Raw genomic sequence first — 22103 nt, forward strand, 5'->3', positions numbered from 1 at the left:
GAACAGATTTGGCTTTAACTGAAAAATCCCTATTATCTCTTAATACCCCAAAATGGTTTAATGGTTTTGGCATTTCATTCTCTACAGCCCGGATACTTTATCTGCTCAGCTTTTTTCTCTTCTTTTTTTTTTTTTTTTTTAAATTCCCAAATGTATGTGGTTGGTCTGACAGCTATACATTTTTTCATTTAAAGCTACCAGTTAGGCTAAATTTGTTTCACTTTGATAATTTCTGCTAATATCCCTTTAGTTGGTTTTCAGTCTTTTTTGTATACCTCTAGACAGTCATGTAGTATTTTATTTTTTTTTCCTTCATAAGGAAATAGAAAGTAAGTTTTCAGTAAGTGTTGCTTTCACAGAAGCATTAGCTAGTCCCAGTGAACTATTTTAGTGTTTTATAACCTCCTCCTTCACTGATACATATACTGCAGTAGCAGTGCTTTAACTGTAAAGGACAGTTCCTTTTATCAGGGAAAGAGAAAATGCCATGCTTTTACTGTTGCCAAGATTACTTATATAAGGAGATATAAAAAGAATCCCCCAAAGAGATACTAAAACCAAACTTGTTAAACCTCATGGTGCCCCACCCTGTACATCAGGGATGCTGAAGAATTAAAGTAATACATGGTGGAGAAGAGGATCAAATAAAAAAAGTACAACTGTAAAAAATAATGAAGCTGACTTTCATGCTTTTATTTTCCCATACTATTTCTCCTTTAATCTGTTCAATCAATTTTTTTTCTTAATCTAGGACATTATCTTCATATACCTTTTACTACTATTGGCAGAAAACCTGAGAACATTGTTAATTTCCAAAGTTTAAGTAGACTTAATATTTGACTGCAAAATCTGCATGAGAATGACAGTTCTCAAACTGAGGTGTTGGTCATCTGGAAGAGAACAGAATCAAGAAAAATTTGTTAGAATATTTTCTTTTCTGCCTGCCTGCACAGCAGTGTGAAAAAGAGAAAAAAAAATCAGTACAAGTTTGACATGAACTCAATATTTCATTTTTCAAGGTTCGAAGAGAAGTATATGTCCTATAAGTGCACCCAAAATGTAACAGCAGAAAATATCTAAACTCAGCAAAACCATATGGGCTGCCTACAGAGTCAGTTTTTGCAGTGACTTAATGCACAGGGTTTTTTTACAACATGAACCATTGGACCAGCCTCTCATAGGATCTCTCAGTTGTACACTGCACTTTCCAGGCAGCATATTTGTGAGGAGGTGATGTCTTGCAGCATGTGTGATCTGGAGAGGGTGACTGCTCTCTTTTTAGCAGAAGAGAACATAGAGCCTGAATAAATTAATTGCATTAGATTACTTGTAGAAGAATTACTTCTTCCACCTTCTGGAAATATACATTACATGATTATATTATGAATTCTCCTTCAATGTTAAGAAGAGTTTAAGTGATATTAATGAGAAAATAAATTAAAGATTTTTCAGTATTATTAAAATCTCAGTAAAATACAATTAGGCAAGGCTAAAAATAGTGTACTATGTTTTAGACATTTTTAGATGGAAGTAGTAAATATACTCCTTTATTCAAAAGCACTAGTTAAAGAATGTGAATGTAACAGGCACATTGTTGATGGGAATAATGGATAAGAAACTTGCTGTCAGTTACACTATACCTGTCATTGTGAATGACAGATTTTTGCCTGTGAAAGGAAGAACAGATATTTTTGTAAAATGTTACTGACATTTATGCTGCATTCTGCCCAGATCTTACTCGTAATTCAAATTATAGAACAAGGAAAGCATCCTTTTGAATTGATTTAAAAATATTAAACAATCTAAAGTATCTGCATATGTGACTAATAAATCTTGCAGGGTAGCTGGGACATAGGGATGAAATTTTCTGTTGTATGGGAAAACTTTTTGTCCAGCTGGCTTCATAGCTGATATTAGCTAGTGTGTAGTGGTAATAATGGGAAATAATGGAAAATCTCTGCCTATACAAACATTCACAGCTCTTGATGAAGCCAAGTGGCTATATGTCTATGAAGATAAGATTTCTGAAAACAAATGTGCCATCAAATTAAAATAAATGCATGGTGCTCATTGTGGGATTTAGTACAGAAAGTCAGATAAGGAGAAAATTGTCAGTCTGATCCAAGATCTTCCTGTTTGTATCACCAAAATGAGATTACTTATGTACATCAACATGGTGATGATGCCTTTCCATCTTGTACAATGGTTGAGATGGAAATAATAATCCATAGGCTTGGGTGTTAGCATGCTTTTTAAAACAGTTTTGTTTCAAGATGCTGAGATATAAGCTGTGATCCCAGTATTTCCTTGCATTGTGTATAAATTTGCTCCTACATAGAAAATCTACCTAACTGTATTTCAGTCTGGATCTAAGAGCAGAAAGGAATGGTAATACATCAAGTAGAGACACTTTGCAGAACAAAGATGTACAAGGAATTTTCCACAATACCACTAGAGATATTTTACTCTGAATACTGATTAGAGAACTAATGTTGTTTATGGGGACAAGTTTTTGTAAAACAAGAAATCTAGTTAATTAAGTTAGTTGGACTAAGGCACTTAGGAACCTGAATGTAAGGGAAAGTCATGTCGTCTTCCAGTAAAGAGTTGAAATTTATTTCCTGAACAGGAGAAAAATAGGACATTTTGGAGACTCTAGGACTACCAGCATGAATTATATTCTCTGAAAGTGTATTAGAAATTAAAGCCTCTACAGAATGGATTTTAATGTTAACCTAAACAAGCTATGTGTGGGAGGTCAAGAAGCAGATAGCAAAGAGAGACTTGACAAAATTGGAGTTAGGCCTGCAAATGGCTCAAAATCTGAATAAATGCTTGGTCTCGATTTTTAGTAAATGGGCAGTGTCTAAACTGTGGAACAAAAGGTAGAAATGAGACTTATAATATCTGAGGTGGGAATTATATGCAAAACCAGCTAGAATCCCAGTCTCCTTAAAATTCCTGTACAGTTTGTGGAGAGACACATGCATCACATGTGAGTTGGTCCATATAAAATTGGAGTCTTCAACTAGGTATGTTTGGGTTCTGCTGTTGGACATTTCAGTTAAACATGTGAAACCAGACTGGAACAATGCTACCCAGACCAGGTAGGACCAGACATCTCATCCTAGGCTTCAGGAAGAACTGAGTGAGAGCCTAGAAATCTAGTAATGGCCACTTCAAATAAATCCAACAAGCTGGCAGTGGTGGTGGCACATGATAGAATAACATCTCTCACTTTTTGTTTAGGAAGGAGAAATGAGAAGTCATTGATGCCACCATTGATGCTGCCATCAGTTTGTTAGTATGATGGAAACATTCTTTAGAAACAATATTTAAGATTTAATTAAAATGTGATGCTTATAGAGTGGAGTCACTTATGTTTGGTGACATAAGGGTTGCATCACACTAACCTGATAACTGTGTTTGATGATTATTTTCCAGACAAAAGTAATGTAGTCGACCTCATTTGCCTTCAGGAAAGCATTGGCCGTGGCTCCGTTTCAGGAATTGCCTAAATAAAGGAACTGTAAAATCGTTAATGAGTTGGACAGAAAGGAAATGGCATTAAGCTGTATGCATTAAGCTGTAGGGAGGCTACTCAACAAAGATTAGATTTGTGACTGAGCTAGTTTTAATCTTTCTTAATGCTCTCAACAAAGAAAAAAATGTGTTGAAGAAATCCGCCAAAGGCACAAAGCTGAAATGCAATGTTGACATGAAGGATTCTGGGAGTTGAAAGGTATTAGGTGACCTCAAATAGCAAATGTAAAATAGATATCAGTAACCAAAGTGCAATGGCTTGAATTTAGGGACTGCTAAGAATAACCTCAGTTGTAAGTAAGGATCTCCTCGGTTAGAAATGTCTAAGATGGAGGAAAGCTTGGCTGACCACCCTTAAATCAAAGGGTGACTATAAGATGTGACTGTGAACACACCCTAGGATATGTTAATGGAGATAGTCCTGAGATAGATAAGGAAGTATCAATGCATTTGTACAACGTGCTTGTTAAACATCGTCCAAAATGCTGTGTACATTCTGCTCAGACAGGAAAGCTTGATTTGAACTAGGGTGTTCGGAGAAGGAGAACATATGTTAAAAAAGAGGCTTAAACTTGGATTTTCTTTAGTCCTGGGGAACAAAGGGTGGCGGGATCTAAGGTGTCCCTCCATAAATGGATGGAGAAAGCAACTAGGAAAAACTATTCTTTATAATTTAAAATTAATACAGTTTTAACAACAAAGTGGTCTGTGAAGTAAAAAATATGTTTTTTGACCACCTGAGCAGTGAAGTTGTAGTGAAGGAAATGAATTAACTATTTACTAATTGATCCTTGACCCATTTAATAAAAATAAGATCAAGAGGACCCTTTATAGTCCCATGTTCCTTTGAAAATTCATCAAGACTGCTACTAGCAACTTCTTGAAGTTCATGAACTACAAGACTTGATTATTTCACCAAATATATGTAACTACTGATAAAAAGTTAATTATCATGGAACATCCTCCTAAGTTTTTTTTAACCATAGATAATTTCTCATAAATACTCAACTCTTACTGTCTGATGATTTTTCTTCTTGATGCTACTGCTTTGCATCTTTAAAATTCCACACAGTCTGCTGATCTTTGGATATCAGTCATTGTTCAAGGAACTTCAGGTTTTGGGCAACCCTATACAGCAGGAAGGAGAGGAGTTTAAGATGCCAGGGTTGCTTTTATGATTATACTTTCTTTACTCAGGTTATCAGGTTAATACAGGGGTCATCACAAGTTTTCAAAATATGTTTTTAAAGGTGGAAAGAGCTATTGTATCAATTTAAAAAGGAAGCAAGACAAATCACATATTGGACCAATGCCAGTAGTACAAGCACAATGTACTACTGAGATCAGCTCAGTTGGTTAGAGCATGATGCTAATAGCGCCAAGGTTGTGGGTTCAATCCCTCTGTGGGCCATTCACTTAAAAGTTGGACTCAGTGATCCTTGTGGGTCCCTTCCAACTCAGAATATTCTGTTATTCTGTCAATCTAGAGCTCTGTACAAGAAGTACCATACCTTTGAAAATTATATCATAGTAAAGCTTACACAGAAATGAGACTCACTGTTATGGATAGGATTTAGGAATAATTTTATTTCATTTGTTTTGATAGTTTAGAATTAGTTACAGTTAGAATACTGTTTGTTTTAACTTGCAGATGCGGTCTGTTGGACGAATATTTAAATTCATCGACATGCCAACAGAAGAGACAAAAAGCATTAAACCACAGAAAAATAATCAGTTTTCAGATGCCCTTGTAATTGAAAACAGGTATGTAAAGGAAGAGAAGAACTGGCCATCCGGGGGCCAGATGACTGTGAAAGACCTTACGGCCAAATACGGTGAAGGAGGATCTGCTGTGTTAGAAAACATTTCCTTCTCGATAAGTTCAGGGCAGAGGGTAAGACACTGTTTTGTTGTATTTGTTCTGACTTCTATTAGCTTAACTATAGAATTGTCATTATAAATCTATTCAATGACTAACGGGGAGTTTGAGTCCAGTAAGGTTTTGTAAATGAAATTTTTGCAAAACAAAATATCATCTGAAGTACCTGAAGAACAGACATGGCTTATGTCTGTTCTTAAAAAGAGCTCATCTTATTGACTACAAACAAAAAAAGAAGGCAAGGAAAATCTGCCTCAGTTATTCTGGAAGTCTTGGCACTATTTACAGCTCAGTGAAGAACAGTGGGGATGTTTGTTGGTCATAAGGAGCAGAATATACTGATAAAATATGTATGCAGCAGTTCTCCAAGTTGTATTCCTGTGCCTGAAATTGTCCACCTTCTCCTGGGGAGAGGGAAGCTTGCTGGTGAGCGCAGGTGCTGGGGGCAGCCTGACCCAGGTGGGGCAGGGCATGAAAGAATACTGGCTGCTGTGCCAAGGGTAATGCACTGGTGATTCCGGCAGCCGGAGGGTGGAGGTGCCGTCCTGCCCATTCCATGAGGGCTCTATGCCACCCTGAATTATTATATTACAGACCATAAAGAGCTGTATTCTTTAGAGGATTGACAAACCTCTAATTAATCTTCATGTGTGTTTGGGGTTGGATTCAAGAAAGAGCTCTAGTTTAAGGACAGCATTTAGGTAGAAGTTTAACACTTTGCTTCAAGTTCTTGCTAAAGTACCAACCTTGATGGGATGGAAAGAAAGGTTGATGTGATTTCCTGAGCTGGAGCCATACAGATGAAGAGGAGATTTTAACTGTCCCACATAGATGAGAAAACAGGTCCAGTGACAGCTCCCTGGCTTTGGATATCACCAGTCTCTGCCAGATTTGGTAGATCTCTCTTGGTTTAACTGAACTGAATGTTTCATCTACTAAGTTTGAGGACACCAAAATTTTGAACCCAGAACTCTGACTTCCTGTAGCACCATCCTGAAGCCTATCTGCCTTGAAAGAGAGACACCTGTGATTCCTGGAACTCGGAGATGCAGGTGCTGCTGCAGTCTGGTGGATTTCCTTCCTGGAAAATCCCATGAAACAATGGAGTATGAAAGATAAAAGATACTTTTGTACTGTACAGAGAGAAGGCAGAGCAGTAAAAACAAAGATCATTTTTTCAAGGGCTATGTTTCAAATTGGGTGATGTACCCTGGGTTTAGATGTAAGCATGCTCCTTTAGCTGGTGAGGATTTTTCTCTTGCCAGAGAAGGACATGTAAACCAAACAGGAGAGGGGAGAGCTCTGCTATGTTGAGACGTAGAATAGAATAGAATAAAATAGAATAGAATAGAATAGAATAACATAGTCATCTAGTCCAGCTGCTTGACCACTTCAGGACTGACCAGAACTTAAAGCATTGTCCAAGGGCATTGTCCAAATGCCTCTTAAAAACTGACAGACTATGGGCATTGACCACCTCTCTAGAAAGCCTGTTTCAGTGTTTGACCACCTTCTTAGTAAATAAATGCTTCCTTATGTCCAGTCTGATCCTCCCCTGATGCAGCTTTGAACCATTCCCACCATTTCCTCTCACTGGATCCCAGGGAGAAGAGATCAGTTGCACCTTAGCCTCCTCTCCAAACTAGACAAGCCCAAAGTCCCTGGCCACCCCTCATAGGATATCCTTTCCAGCCCTTTCACCAGCTTTGTTGCCCTCCTTTGAATGCATTCAAAGACTTTCACATCCTTCTTAAACCCTGGAGCCCAGAACTTGACACAGCACTCCAGGTGAGGCTGCTCCAATGCTAAATAGAGCAAGATAATCACCCCTTTTGACCAGCTGGTGGTGCTGTGTTTGATGAACCCCAGGAGGGGGTTTGTCCTCTTGGCTGCCAGCTCTTGATCCTGTTGTCAGCTCCAGATCCTCTCTTCAGGCTGCTCTTCAGACCCTCCTATCTCAATTTATATTTGTGCCTGGCATTACTCCATCCCAGGTGCAGAATCTGACATTTGGACTTGTTAAATATCATTAATCATTGTCCAGTGCTCCAATTTATCTGGATCCGTTGGCAAGGCCTCATGTCCTCAAGAGACTCAACAGCATTTCCAGTTTGGTATTGTCAGAAAACTTGCTAATGGTGCATTTGACTCTTGCATACAGGTCATTCACAAATATATGGAACAGAGTTGGCCCTAGGATTGAGCCCTGAGTAATACCACTGGTGACTGGACACCAGCCAGATGTAGCCCCATTCACTACAACCCTTCAGCCAGTTGTTCACCCAGTGCACTGTGAACCCACTCATCCCACAGCTGGAGAACTTGTCCTGAAGGATGCTGTGAGGGACAGTATCAAAAGCCTTACTAAAATCCAGAAAAAACTACATCCACCACCTTTCTTTCATCCACATGGCAGGTGACTGCATCATAGAAGGATATCTTATTAGTTACACAGCCCTTTCTCTTTGTGAACCCTGTTGACTGTGCCTGATGGCATTATTCTTTAAATGCCTTTCAGTAGTACACTGTATAATCTTCCTCATGATTTTTTCAGGAACTGAGGTTAGACTAACAGGACTGTAGTTCCCTCATGCTCTTTTTGTAGACTGGAATACAAATCTACACAATCAGTAGATAGGGTAGGTACAACAAAGCACAGACTGCTCATCTGGTTTGGATGCCTGAGGCACTGTTACAAAAGGGATGCCAGGCACCAGGAAGAATCCCCTTCTTCGCCTTTGGATGTACATGGTCACCCTACAAAAGCAGATTGCACTCAGACAGGACATCACTAGCCATGTAAACCCAGATGTTGGTAAAGGCAGCATTTCAGTGTTTGCTGGGGATTGCTGCAGATATTGCTTGCTCCTGTAATTGGTCAGTGCAACAGTACAAGGGGAAAAGGGCTTTTTTAAAGAAAACTCTATGTATTATGTTTCTTCCCATCCTAGAGATAAGGAAAGTCTGCAGCAACTGGGCAGGTTGAGGACTTGCACAGCTGCTTGGGAGTGGCCAATGGCATGGTTTGTGCTGGAATCACTGCCTCAGGCCCAAGCTACCCCACTACAAATTCATGGTCTGATCAGAGTTATGCCCTCTATTTTTGGTTGTATGAAAATGGAGTAGCTTACTAGGGTGATTCAAGTGCATTCCCTACTTAGTTTTTGTCTACTGCATGTGACTTTGCTGAAGAGGGCTTCATAGCAATGTGAAGGGAAAAGGTACAAAGAGCTGGACTAATCAGTACAAGATAATAGATAAGTAAATTTCTGACTTTCAGCTAAGGGTAGGTTATCAGATTTTTCATCTTAGTTAATTTTAACAAAGCTAAGAAGTCTGGCCCAATGTTTGATTCAGCCGTTGATTTAGGCTTTTATGACTCCCAAATGAATGACATTTGCTATCCCATTGAGATCCATTTGGACTGTTCTTCACTGATGAGATATCTAAGGTTTTTGCCTTAGTCTGTGATTAATATATGAATGGTATTAAATGTTGACTCTTACAATTTGCATTGCAGGTAGGCCTTTTAGGAAGAACAGGCTCAGGAAAAAGCACCTTACTTTTTGCATTTTTAAGACTGCTGGATACAGAAGGGGATATCCAAATTGATGGAGTTTCCTGGAACACAGTGAGTGTGCAGCAATGGAGAAAGGCATTTGGAGTGATTCCTCAGGTAATGAGATTATTGTATATTTTTGTGCCTTTGTTTTCATTGGTTCTATATCCATATGTGCATAGTTACCTTCAAGATGGAAGTTTGTTATTTGTATGTAGAGAAACAAACAGAACACAGATTTTGTGAAAAGGGGAGTGGCATGGATGAATGGGTGGATGGATGCAATGATTCACAGCAAACTTTGTCTTTTTAGGGTTTCTATGCCACTCACACAAGAACTTTTCTAGAAATGGGAAGGTACAGCACACTTAAGCAGTAGGGTTTCTAGCCTGCTTATCCCTGCTCCTTTGACACTGTTTGCATGTTGATTCAGAATAAGATAGTGCCCCTCGAAGAAAAAACACAGTAAGTGTCCTCAGCTCTACATCACATATTATGGTTAACATCTGCATACTGTACATTGCCTGTTTTCCCTGACAGGCTGACAGCAAACAATTAAACCTAGGGCTTCTGAGTCCCTTGCCAATGTCCCTGCCACTGGACCAGTGTCTTGTATTAGTTACAGCTAATTATTAGATTAGCTGTTTGAAAAATTAATGTTATTGTCTGCATACAGTAACATTAAAAAGTGATTGCTTATTGTAAGGGTAGGAATGAAAACTGAAGAAATTAACTGCATAATTTTAATGCCATGTTTTGTATTTTTGTTGTTGAAAGCTGTCAGTCCTTACCAACAATGCTGATACATGAGTAACACGTATTGGCCTTGTCTTTTTGAATGCTATACATCAGATAGTTCTTCAGCTATAAAATGTATACAGTCTTTTCTATACAGTGTTCATTCCTTTGCAAATCTTCTGACTGAATTAATGTTGGCAGATTAATTCATGTAATATTTGAGGGCAATCTTACCAATGGGTCACTTGTAGTATTGTGAGGCAGAGGGAGAGCGGTTGCAGATCAGCTGATCACACTGTGAGGGGCCACGCAGTCTGCCCCACCTTTATCCACACTTGAGGGGTGGCTACTAACCCTAGAGACTGACAAATATGGTTTGATCCTTGGCCACCCTGGGTGACCTTCTCTTTGACAGACCCACAAGGGGTGTGCCAAACAGGGTGACTAAGGATGTCCTTTTAACTGTTAGGTGTCAAACCCTAATTGTTCTATTCCCAGCATCCTGTCTCCACCGTAAAGCTGTTGCATTTGGTTTCTGTGCATATGGTTTGTTTCCAGGTAGTGTCCTGACTGAGAAAGGTGGTTACTGTCTTAAAAAGCTGGTGAGTGTATGTGGAGTATAAAGCTGTTGTGCACTGACTACATGAGGAATTTTAAAATAGTTGGAGAGACTCTGGGACACCCAGCCAGTTTAACTAAAAAATATGCTGTTAGTTTTACAGCTTTGGATGCTGTTAAAAGATGCTGAAATGATCATGCTGGAAAAACAATGGCCTTGATTTTGCAAACACAAGGAGGTTTTGGAATTAAATTTTTCTACCTGATGATCAGTTCTGAGTTGTGATAACTTCCCTTTCAAAAATGTTGTTCCACAGTAGCCCTAGTGGCATTTATTTAAAATAGGAGTGCAAAGAAGGCACAATTCTCTCTTCTCTGTGCATTTCCACAATCATACTCTTAAATTTCCTCAAAGGCAGCAATTTTTTAGCACTTTGATCTTGCGAGAACACACCCTTTCTTTACTGACACATTACTCCTTCAACAAAATGAGCCCAACAGGGTGGTGGTGAGTCCACTGGTTGGATTAATTTCTTACCTGAGGTCTACCAGTCACATGCTGCCTGCTGAACTGAGGCTTGCTTGGCGAGCTGGCCTTTGATAGTTGACCTGTTGTCACCCTTTCTGTCCTCTCTTCAACATTTTCACATCTATCTATTCCTTTAAACTTTTATTTCTTTATTATAGCTGGCTCAGTTCTGCAGCATGATTGTTGCTTGCGATTATGAAAAGAAGTCCCCCCTTAGATCAAGGCAGCTATGCAGTGAACTGCATGTGTAGCTGCATCTATTTAGTTTGGAGGACAGGTATGTTACAGAGCTGTCCTCCAAAGCATGGCTGTATAGGATGAAGAATGCTTTTACGAGTACAAGCTATGTCTCCACTGCAAAATTTTCCTATATGGCCAAGTATAACTTTCTGTATTGGAAGGGGCTTCCTTGTCTTTCCCATAGTCATCCTTTTACTCTCAGCCCTTTCTCCCTTTGGCATGTGGTTGCCCAGCAGGGTTTTTGCTTTCTGTCTCCAGCTGTCCTTGGGAATGTGTGGACTGAGAAGAAAACTCAATGCTTGATAACAAGTAGTCATTGTCCCACTGAAAAATATGAGGAATAATTCTCATAGCTGAGCACTCACTATAGACTTGCTAATGGTATAGAAATTATCATTCTGCAACCATCAGCAAAATTCAAGAGACATTTTTTACATGAGCAGTGTAAATTGCCCTTCTGCTAGTGAGGCACATTGCTAGTTCATTGTTAAAATAACACATTTAGTTCAGTTCACAAGTCCCTGATATGTGGATCAGTGCCAAATAATCCCAGCCTTCCATTCTCTGGAAGGTCACAAGAGTTGCCAGCCTGTTTGCATGCTTCAGCTCACAGCTCTTGTCCCAAAGCCTTGCCAAAGAACTGCACATTATGCCTCAAAAGTTCCCACATTCAGAACAAAATGAAGTTTTCAGCAGCACTTTCCCAGCAGGAAAGAGAAATTGCATATGCCACCCTGCCTTTCCCGGCAGAACAGAGGGAGCCTTTTGTTCTTAGCCATTCACCTACAGCTTCAGAATGGAAAAAAAAAAGTTGCCTTTCCTTTCCTGGGAGGCTCGCCTCCAGCAACACCTGGATATTCGCTGTCTCCAGGAGAGTCTTTGCTAACAAAAGGAGAATGGAGCTCTACCTGAGGCATGCTTCCTCCTGAAAACTTTCCAACACTCTCCTTCTCTTCCTTAACCCTAAATTTCCCAATTCAGTAGAAAAGAAGTGCTTTTCCTCCGTGGGAATCTCACTGTTGCACAACTGCACAGCACAGTGTTCTAAGACACTGCTGTCTGCTCCATGCAGTGTGGTCAGGGATCACAAGATTACTATAGTTTGTGGGACTGCCAGATGACAAAAAAAAAATCAAATCAGTTTTGCTCCTTTCTTTTACTGAAGAAGTGAAATTTCACGACTTTTGTATTTGAAGTTCCAGTTTTTCAGCAGCTATCACACTGTGTTCATTGATTCTGTCTCTGTCTGTCTGTCTGTCTCCAGCACTGTTTCTCATACCCTTCAGGGCTGCTCACTTTTGGAGGCTGGCTGTTTTGCAGTGTGCCTGCCCACTCGTGTCCAGTGCAGCTGCTGAGCAGTGCTGCTCCCCAGGGTGGTCCCACAGAGGGTCCTGCAGAGGCTGGGTTCCTGCAGGGCACTGGGACGAGTCGGTATCACTGTACTGGGGAGCGTCTGCTGCATCAGACCTATACACAGAGCAACTGGGGACAGTAGTTAATAACCCCAGGGGTTAGTTTTGGGCAGTATATAGGTTGCTTTCTGCATCATGGGTTCAATGTTGCCAGGAGCACAGCACTTACGTTTACCATGAAGCTCCATGGGAGGCAGATGTTTTGGCATCTCCAAGGGAGAACGTTACAGAACAGGTCCCAAAAAACTTTCAGGTTTTCCTTGCTCCTGTGCTCTTATTCTTGCCTGTCGATATTTTAATGTCAATGTGAAGTCCCTAAAGGACACTTATTGAAAACAAAACCTCTAACTCCGCACCTAATACTAAAGCATTCACATAGTAACTTGATTTTGTTTCATGTTGATATTGTTGCTATACTATAGACAAAGCACAGAAGGCTGCATGGATGTCATGCTGTTGTTACTGGTAACTTCTCTGTGCCTGGAGCTGCTATCTGGTTCCAGCTGATGTTGCATTTGTTCTCCAGCCCTGGGGCATGTGGGAAGAAGGGGCCATGCGTCTTTCTGAGGACCTGCACACAGGTTGCAGTGGCAGCAGCTACTCACAACTAGGATACTCTCACTCCTTAGCAGCCTTTTGTCAACTGATCCTTAACTCTTCTGTATGCAATTGCTGAGATACTTCAGGGTCTTGATTTTCCACATAATCACTTAGGAAGCTTGTTGCTGGCACGCAATGGCTGTAGCTGCTGATGGGGATTAATGCCCTTCAGAGGGATTGAGTTACAATATTTGGGGTGGTCAGAACATAAACATGACCATATTTATGTTCCAGAGTGTTTTGCTTATGGGTAGATATCAGGTCTAAGAAACCATTTGTTGTATGATCACACCCATTATCATCCTGTGTGAATCTGAACAAGTGACCTAGAAGACCTGGCAGATTGGCTGCCAGTTTCCCCAGCCATCCATTGCCCCTTCCAATGCTCTCCTTATTTCTACTTCTTCCGTATTTATGAACAACATAAGTCTTTGGGGTTCACTTGGTTTTTTTTTTTCACTTTAGACTTCTAGTTTTTAAGAATATGTAAAGATTTATTTCTGCTTCCCTCTGTAAGTAGACTCTAAACTGCCTGTGTGACTCACATGGTATTTACTCAAGTGAACCCTATGTGGTTTCTAATGAGCTGGGAGGAAGGAGGTGTTGAAATGAAGAGAGAAGTACCAGAATTCAGGACAATGAAATATTTACCTTGTGGGGAAAAAAAAAATAACCAACCCTGCTGTTCGGAATAGCTTACTTTTAGTGCCCTGATTCTCAAAAGCACAGTTATTAGAAATAGCAGCAGCTTCTGAAGAAAGTTGTGCCCTTTATTGCTCTGCCTGCTGTACTTCAGCAGGAATGTTATTCAGCCCTATCTTCAGAACTGGTTTTTTCAGTTAACTGTTCTTTACCACTGAGAAATGAAAATACCTGTTCCATTAGTTAAATGTATTGCGCTCACAGTGTGAACAAACCCATGTCTGACACTGTTTCCACAGCATTGTTGTTTCCACCGCACCCATTACTTGGAAGAACCTAATCCTGCTGCAAATATGTCACCCCGCTCATGCCACCTAACCAGTGTAGGACATGGGAAAAGGACTGCACTGTACTTCATCAAAGCTTTCACTGTTATTAAGGAGAACAATTATAAAGGAAAGAGTCTACTCTTTCTGCCTTGTCTCTACAAAAAGTACTTCAATGATATAATTTTTAGCTCTGTGTGCTGCTGCCTCTGCTGCAGCTCAGTCAGTGTATTGCTGGCCATGCAGTGAAGGTCTCATTGCACTTTAACCCATCCCACTGACTGCAGGGCACCACAGTGCAGCTCCTTTTCTCCTCTGGTCTCATGAGTCAGGTACTTCCTTTTCTCTTGCACCAAATAAGTTGGCAATGGCGTACATATCTTAATCAAGCAAATTAATTAATGTAATTTATTTTCCTCTGCAACATTAAAACTTTTAATTAATCATAATTAAACGATTAATATAAATGTATGTTTAAATCACTTTGAAAGCGATGAAGGAATGTCAAATTCCCATGTTAGGTCAAATGGAAATTGTGTTAGACAAACCAAACTCTGAGAAAACACTTGCTAATTGTATTCTCTCAGCTATTTTCTGCTGGTACAGCTACTTGTTCACTGCTTTTGGTAGCATTTGACTACCAAGACTCCAAGAATTTATGTGGCTGTGAATCACTTGCATTTCAATATGTTTTCTCTAAATAAATATTTTATTTAAAAAGACAGAAGAAAATAACTATCTCAAATCTTTCCTCTTGGTATTTGTGGCATACAAGGAAAGAGCAAGCAAATGGTCATATTTCTCAACAAGACACTTAAATTCTTTGCGAGCAAGTTCTCCCTGCTACAAACAGCAGGTGTACCTTACAGCATAGAAAACAATGGCTTGTTAAGAAATGTTGTACAGCCTCAGTGTCCCTCGAAGAATCTCATTTCCATCAGAATCTGACACACCCACCCCACGTAAAACGAGATTAAACAAATATTTAATTTGTCTGAATCATTGCTTTTTGAGCCACAAAACATGTATCTAAGGGATGTGCACTTAAATCTGCTTGTCCTGATGGGGAAAGCAGAAGTGAGTAGCCTTCTGTGCAAGAAGGGTGCATTCTCAGTGCCAGAAAACGTGCGTCCTCCTCATGCTGTGCAGCAGAAGGCGGGCGTGAGACAGAGCAGGGAGGGCAGGTTGTTGCTGCTGCAGCCATGAACCTGGTCGTGCTCTGTCACATCTCAGTGACGTGATAGTGTGAGGGAGAGAAAACCTCTTTTGAGATAGGACTGGGACATGGTAAATGTCAGGGAATGATGCTGAAATACATATTTGGCTACATTTGATTAGAAAAAGGGAAATTCATTGATGAAAAACAATTTAGGACAGTGTCCCCGAATTTTGACAAATATCCAGTAGTTTTTTTCTCTCCAAACAAAATTGCAGTTTAACAAGGGTTTTTTTATGTTTGACTATGTTTGACATACTGAAGCATCAAAACTAGTTTTTAAAAGGCTTATTTCAAAATGAAAATACAGGAAATCTTTTATTCTGAAAACTGCTGAAATTAGGGTTTTGCTCGTTTTCAGATAAGTTTGGCTAAGATTTTTTTTAGACAGTTGCCTAAACCTTATTATATAAGGATTTTCAAAATCACTCTTTTTGGAACAATGTTTTAAAAAAATTAAAAACCTGCAGTAAGCTCTATTTGGTAATTGCAGAAGGGTATCCTTTTCTCTGTATGCTTTACAATTTCCAATGCTTTATACAATGTTTCAAGTTAACTATCTACATATATCTATATTTTCTCTTGTAGAAAGTGTTCATATTTTCTGGAACTTTCCGGATGAATTTGGATCCTTATGGGCAGTGGAATGATGAAGAAATATGGAAAGTTGCTGAGGAGGTAAAACTGTTCAGTGTTATTTGTCTCCCTCTGGTGATGTGGTTACAGAAGGGTGCAGTGTAGGTCAAATGATTGTCATATTTTACATTTATGTAAAGTCTTAGGAAAAAAGTGCAGAGCAAAGATAATGCCGTGCTATAAAAAATATTTCTTATTAGTTATAAATATAGTTATTGCAATTCTCATGCCAGTGTGAAGCCAGCTGAGAGGAGCACTCTCTGACAAGGCATTTAGGCTTACGTAGTGCTTGTATGATGGGAGCATTCTCTGTCATGGAAAACAAGAATTATGAAATATTAGATTTCAGAAACCTGAAGGTTTTCCTCTAATTTTATGTTGACATTTTAGCAATATTTTTGTTTTCAAAGTCCCCAAGGGCTGTATTCTGTTTCCACATTGCACTGATCTCCACGCATTGCAGTTGTCAGGAGCCACCTGTTGGCTCTGGTGGTACCTTATAGATTGCAGAGGTGTCCGTAATGCCTAGGGGAAAGGCAGGTGAGCATTACAGGAGGGAAAGACTGCAGACTAGGAAGCAGATGCCTTTTTCCAGCATACAGATGACCTAATTAATACAGACTTAACCATGAATTGGTTCCGTTTTCATTGTTCATTGTGAGTCTCAAGTATCAGAAAATGCTTACAAGTGTGAGACTTAATCTGAAAGTTTCCTCCTTTCCCATCCAGGAAGTTAAAACTCTGTCTCTGTCTCTGCTTGCTCTCTTGGGTTTATCTAATTTCTTCCCTACATTTGGAAAAAGGGAAAGTAGACACTTTCTGTGAGTAATTTACTGTCAAATAAAAACATTTTTGTTTAGGTGGTGTGACAGCAGCTTTTCATACAGTCCTAGCGAAGGTAACAGGGTGCTCAGTGCTGCTTCTCTGCTTCTTTGAGGCTAGGGAAAAAATGGATCAACATCTTCTCTCTTGAAGAAGACAAGCTCTCCTGCTTTTGAGGATTGTTTCCAGTGTGCGTGTGAATTGAGCTTGAAATTTTAAAGAACTAAACCTCATTTACAATGGCATGAAAAAAAATAAATTAAGTGTTTATCATTAAGGAGTTTGGCAAATCCATATGTAACACTGAGGTTTTCATTGCACAGCCAAGAGTGCAAAGCAAATAGAAAAGAAAAAGAGCTGTAATGCTTTTTACTAGGAGCAATTGGATTGTTTACCAAGATCATGCTCTTGAAGTCAGTCTCATTATTGGCAGTGAGTCAGTGTAACTTGGGAGCACGGCACAGAAATTAACTGTCAGCTTATTCCTGACTCACGTTGTCTGCTGAGGATTTTAAGGATCCTGCTGAGATCAGCATCAGCTTTTTATGCTCCTCAAACCTCAAACTGCAGAGAGCAAGGCCTTGTCTGATGTTTCATTTTTTATTGCCCCCATATTTCAGCACTTGAATCTGTCAGACTTGTGTTAACCTGTGAGGCTAAGTTTTACTCTTGCAATCAACTCTAGACCCTATGGGTACATGGAGACACCTTGTGCAGTTCTAAGAAGAAAGCAACTTTTCCAGCCATTAGATGCAAAATTTCATTAAAGGACACGATGTGTTCAAAAGAGAAGCAAGGAAAAAAGCACTGGCCTCAATTTGCTTAGAAATTTAAGTATGACCTCTTCAGAAACTCGACATGTACCCATAAACCACAGTTTAATGTACCCATGTAAAATGGAAACACAAAGTAGGAATTCCAATTTTTTGTTTTGCATGGAATGCAAACTAATTGCAGATCAGTAATACTTAAAAAATCCAAGAGGGGGCTCTTAATAAATTACTGGGATTGCATTGCATTTTTATAATGTTTTTTTGGAGCCGTGCAACTCACATATGTTTCTTAGTTCTCATATTTTACAAAAATGCCTCTGTAAATGCTGCTGATAAGGTCAAGGAATGCAGTTTGTGTTCCGCATCTGTGGAAGATGGAAATCTTTGTTTTGGGGTGTATATCTCCCAATGAGAGCAAACAGGAACACTGGAAGAAACAGTCAGAAAACATCTCCTGGGCTGGATTCTGGCTTCTAGTCCAAAGGCAGCAGCTTTCCTTGACATGGGCATCCCTCTAAATGCTTTGTCACTAGTGCCAGAGGGAAGCCCTAATGCCATTAGTATAAACAAAGTGCACAAGGCCTTTGGGGTAGCAAAAGGAGCATTTGGAAACATCAGAGCTGTAGAGACAGTGGCCTTGGTGAGTGGGGTTATTTTCTCTGTTGCTGTAATGTAGCATATGAATTTTGGTAATTTCTTTTTAACCTCCTAGTGACTAAAGAGGTCTGTTTTCCTTTCAAAAATCACTTTCCTTAGCATTTCCAACAACGTACATTGCCACAATCAGCAGTAACTATATCTCACCAGTTCTTCCTGTCTTTTTTTCTTTCTGGCAGGTTGGGCTGAAGTCTGTAATTGAGCAGTTTCCAGGCAAGCTTGATTTTGTTCTTGTTGATGGAGGCTGTGTCCTGAGTCATGGCCACAAACAGCTGATGTGCCTTGCCCGGTCAGTTCTCAGCAAAGCTAAAATCTTGCTGCTCGATGAACCAAGTGCTCACCTGGACCCTGTGTACGTTTTGTTCATTTGTTCTGTCTTCTAATCCGAAATAAGAAAATCTGTGAGGCAGCACCATCTAAAGAGACCTTTTGTAACTTGTTTGGTCTGTTACTAAACCTGATTTCAGTAATATATGTTAGCAATTCTGCGTGGGGGATCAGAGAAGCCTGGTTACAACCTTAACTTTATGGCTAACAGGTACTTTGAGAGCAGAGATGCAGCATGCTGAGGCACTGCAGAGCACTGGTGTCCGTGCATGTGAGCTATGCAACATGCAGCCAGACTGTTACATAGGGTCAATACAGTTGTGGGCATGCACACTGCAGTCTGAATGCCAATGTTTGCCTTTCAGAACTTCCCAAGTGATCAGGAAGACCCTGAAGCACGCGTTTGCCAACTGCACGGTGATACTCTCCGAACACAGGCTGGAGGCGATGCTGGAGTGCCAGCGATTTTTGGTGAGCATTTCTCATAGGCTCATCTGCTGTTGTTTCATTACATTTGATGAACATGCAAAATGCACCAAGAGGAAATTATGATGTTTTCTAATGGATGGAGGTCATTCAGGGCAGTTGCGCAACCTCCTATTGCTCTTTCACCTGAGCTGTCACAATCACCTGTGTTCAGATGGGCTGGGTCATGTTCTGGAGGAGCAGAATTCCCTCTGTCAACCAGAAGCAAAGTTGGGTAGGTTATCCAGCTGCTGATCCAGGTGCCTTCTATTTTTTATTGGCTCAGGAGCTCCAGAAAAGTCTCAGCATCTCACAGAGCTTTACAAATGCAAATGCAGAAATGGCTGTACTAGAGCAATAGGGGGCTGCTTGGGGAAGAGAGGATTCCTAAGAAAACATGTGATGATCAGAATTGCTGATTTCTTTCAAGAAGCCATGTAAATATTCCTTTCATGTTTAATCATGGGGACAAAGTGTCATGGGGTATTTCTTTTGTTAGATAAAATGGTTAGTAAAGGAAAGAAAAGGCAAGTAATGCAATTGTTCTTAAAAATAAGGTTCCTTCCTCTGTATTTTCTTCACTCTTTTATAAAAGGGGATCTTCATTTTATGAAGAGGGAAACATCATTTCCCGTGTTTGATGGGGTGCATTAGCACATCAGGAAGAACAGCCTGAAGTTGAAGCAGGCTAGTCAATAGGCAGGTTGTGCATCCTTTTGGATGTGCTGCTCCTCTATTTGTGCTAGACTTCGGCCTCACCTCCAGCCCACAGTCCCTGGCAACCAGGCTGCCTCTGCCTGGAACAGATTTCCAACCCTCCAGACCACATTTTAGCAACAGAGATGCTAGAAGTTCTTTCCTGTCAGACCTGTGTCCTCACCCTCACCCCACGGCAGTGCCAGCAAAGGAGCCTGATTTTTCCCTGTCTCCTGTTTGACAGGAGAGGCTGGCACAGCCTTACAGGGCAAACCTGTTGTCTCCTTCAAACAGAAGTGAGCAGCACTTCCTTGTTTGGGAAGAAGAAAGTAGAGAAGGCCTGGCACCTTGCTGGCAGCCTTCTCCCCTGCTTGTGATATAACTATTTTCTGCAGTTAACACTTTCTTAATCGGGTGGTTTAGCAGTGCCACAGTCCTTGAAGGAAAATGCCACAGTCCTTGAAGACTTCAACAAATGGACTCCGAGGTAAAACTAAATCACAAGGAGAAACCAACAAGGCCAGCGGCATTTTTTAACTTGGGCAATAGGCACCTTTTCCACATGTTAAAATTTTAATGTATATTTTTGTGGATGTAATTAGAACAAACTAGAAATTAGAAATTGGAATTGTAAATTGCACTTTTTCTGTTAGAAGATGTTTGCTATGCATTCATATCTCTTCCCTGCTCCAGTACTTGCACTAGCTGAATTCTGTCAGCACCACCACTGAGCATTTAACTGAGTGATATGTTCCTTCAGGTAATTGAGGACAATAAGTTGCGGCAGTACGAGTCCATTCAGAAGCTGCTGAATGAAAAGAGCTCCTTCAGGCAGGCCATCAGCCACGCCGATCGCCTAAAGCTACTCCCAGCACACCACAGAAACTCCAGCAAACGCAAACCTCGACCCCAAATCACTGCCTTGCAGGAGGAGACAGAGGAAGAAGTGCAGGAGACAAGGCTGTGAGACACTGTGTAGACACTCTCTTTGTGGAGTGAATGGTCAGCAGCGCCCCATGATGACAGGACCAGCACTTCTGAACCTGCAGGAGCCATGCACAGATTGAACCTTGAAGGAGGTGTTCACTGCAGCGACCACATGAGCGTGTGGGAATTACTTCCCTTCTGTGGTTAATCATGTGCAAGTTAGTAAATTCTTTGAAGTTTTGCCACTTACAACGATGAAGCCAGATTTCCTTTCAAAAGCTGCTCTAATTTGGTACAAACGAGATGGCAAGCAGAAGTAACCTGCCTAGCCTGACATAATTGTTTCAGAAAACTTTTAAAAATGTTCTTGCTGGGGTGAGAGGACAAGACAGCAGTGAGGAATGCAAAAAAAATAATCAAACCTGGGTGGAAAATAGAAAAATCAGCTTTGTTGGATTCACTTCCTGCAAACGAATTAAGGGACACTATCAGCAAGGCACACAGAAAACTTCCTCCTTTTTGTTTTCCATGCAACAACTGTAATTTCAACTTAGCAGGAAAGGCCAAATGCCACGTGTGTAGGTGAGAAAGAAAAGAGGATATTGACTTGGAAGCCAGTCAACATCTGTCTTGTCTCTGGAGTTAAGGGAGAATTGGTATTTCCTTCTAAAACCTAGGAGCTGTCAACCCGACCCTGCACACACTCGCAGTGGGATTAGTGCAGGCTGACATCAGTATCTAGCAAAAGGTAGGACTTCTGGCAGTGGAACTGCATAGGTCTGGCACCTTTACATGCTTTTTACTTTGGCCTAACAAAAAAAAAAAAAGAAGAAAGAAAACTCTTAGAAGTAGATTTGAATAATGAAATTAATTTTTATACTCTTTTGGTTTGCAGTTTTATTATGGAATTGAATGTTCTTTAGGATATTTTATTTATTTTAATATTGTTGCAAACTTTTGCTAAGGGAATTATGTATTTTAAGAGTGATTACTTACTATAAAGAAAAATATATTTGTACAAAAAGTTTTATATTTGGACTGTTGGGGGGGAGAGTTTGCTTCTAGTCTTTGATGTCTCACTAGGCTGTTAAAAACAAGGGCAGCCCCAGAGTTAGGCCAGGTACTGTCCGCTGCTGTCTTTGTGCACTAAAGTATTCTTCTAGTGATACAGGTGTTTTAGATTATTTTTTCTTTAAATAAAAACAAACAAACAAACAAACAAACCAAACCCAAAAAACCCTGCCTATACGACACATTACAGCACCCCTGTCCCCATGGGGCAGTCACTGCAGACCAATTCTGCTACTTCTACTTGAGTCATTGCTGGATCTCCAAAACACGGACATAATTTTAGTAACTACATTCTATTTATTACAAAACCACTGGGTAAAATGGCCTGTCAGAGCTGGCTGGGCGGCACTAGGTGGTGCTGCGGAGCTCAAACGCTGCACAGCTGAGTGGGTTCTGCTCAGCTCTGGGTCCCTCGCACTGCCTGAGCCCTACAGCTGCGAAGGCCCTACAGCAAGGCTTGAACTAAACTCTTCTGGGCATCCCGTGG

The 22103-nt window shown here is 40.4% G+C and overlaps 1 protein-coding gene across 1 annotated transcript in view; it reads left to right on the forward strand.

Moving 5' to 3' along the window:
• Nucleotides 1-20914, forward strand: part of CFTR (CF transmembrane conductance regulator) — a 104512-nt gene extending 83598 nt beyond the window's left edge. The window contains exons 23-28 of the mRNA XM_029963525.1: nt 5195-5437; nt 8943-9098; nt 15831-15920; nt 18310-18482; nt 18823-18928; nt 20379-20914. Coding sequence (XP_029819385.1) covers nt 5195-5437; nt 8943-9098; nt 15831-15920; nt 18310-18482; nt 18823-18928; nt 20379-20585 — 975 coding nt within the window. The 3' untranslated portion in view covers nt 20586-20914. The remainder of the gene's footprint in view (nt 1-5194; nt 5438-8942; nt 9099-15830; nt 15921-18309; nt 18483-18822; nt 18929-20378) is intronic.
• Nucleotides 20915-22103: the final 1189 nt, after the last annotated feature.

This window comes from Manacus vitellinus, unplaced genomic scaffold (assembly GCF_001715985.3).
Source record: "Manacus vitellinus isolate BGI_N305 unplaced genomic scaffold, ASM171598v3 scaffold_5_pilon, whole genome shotgun sequence".
Lineage (NCBI taxonomy): Eukaryota > Metazoa > Chordata > Aves > Passeriformes > Pipridae > Manacus > Manacus vitellinus.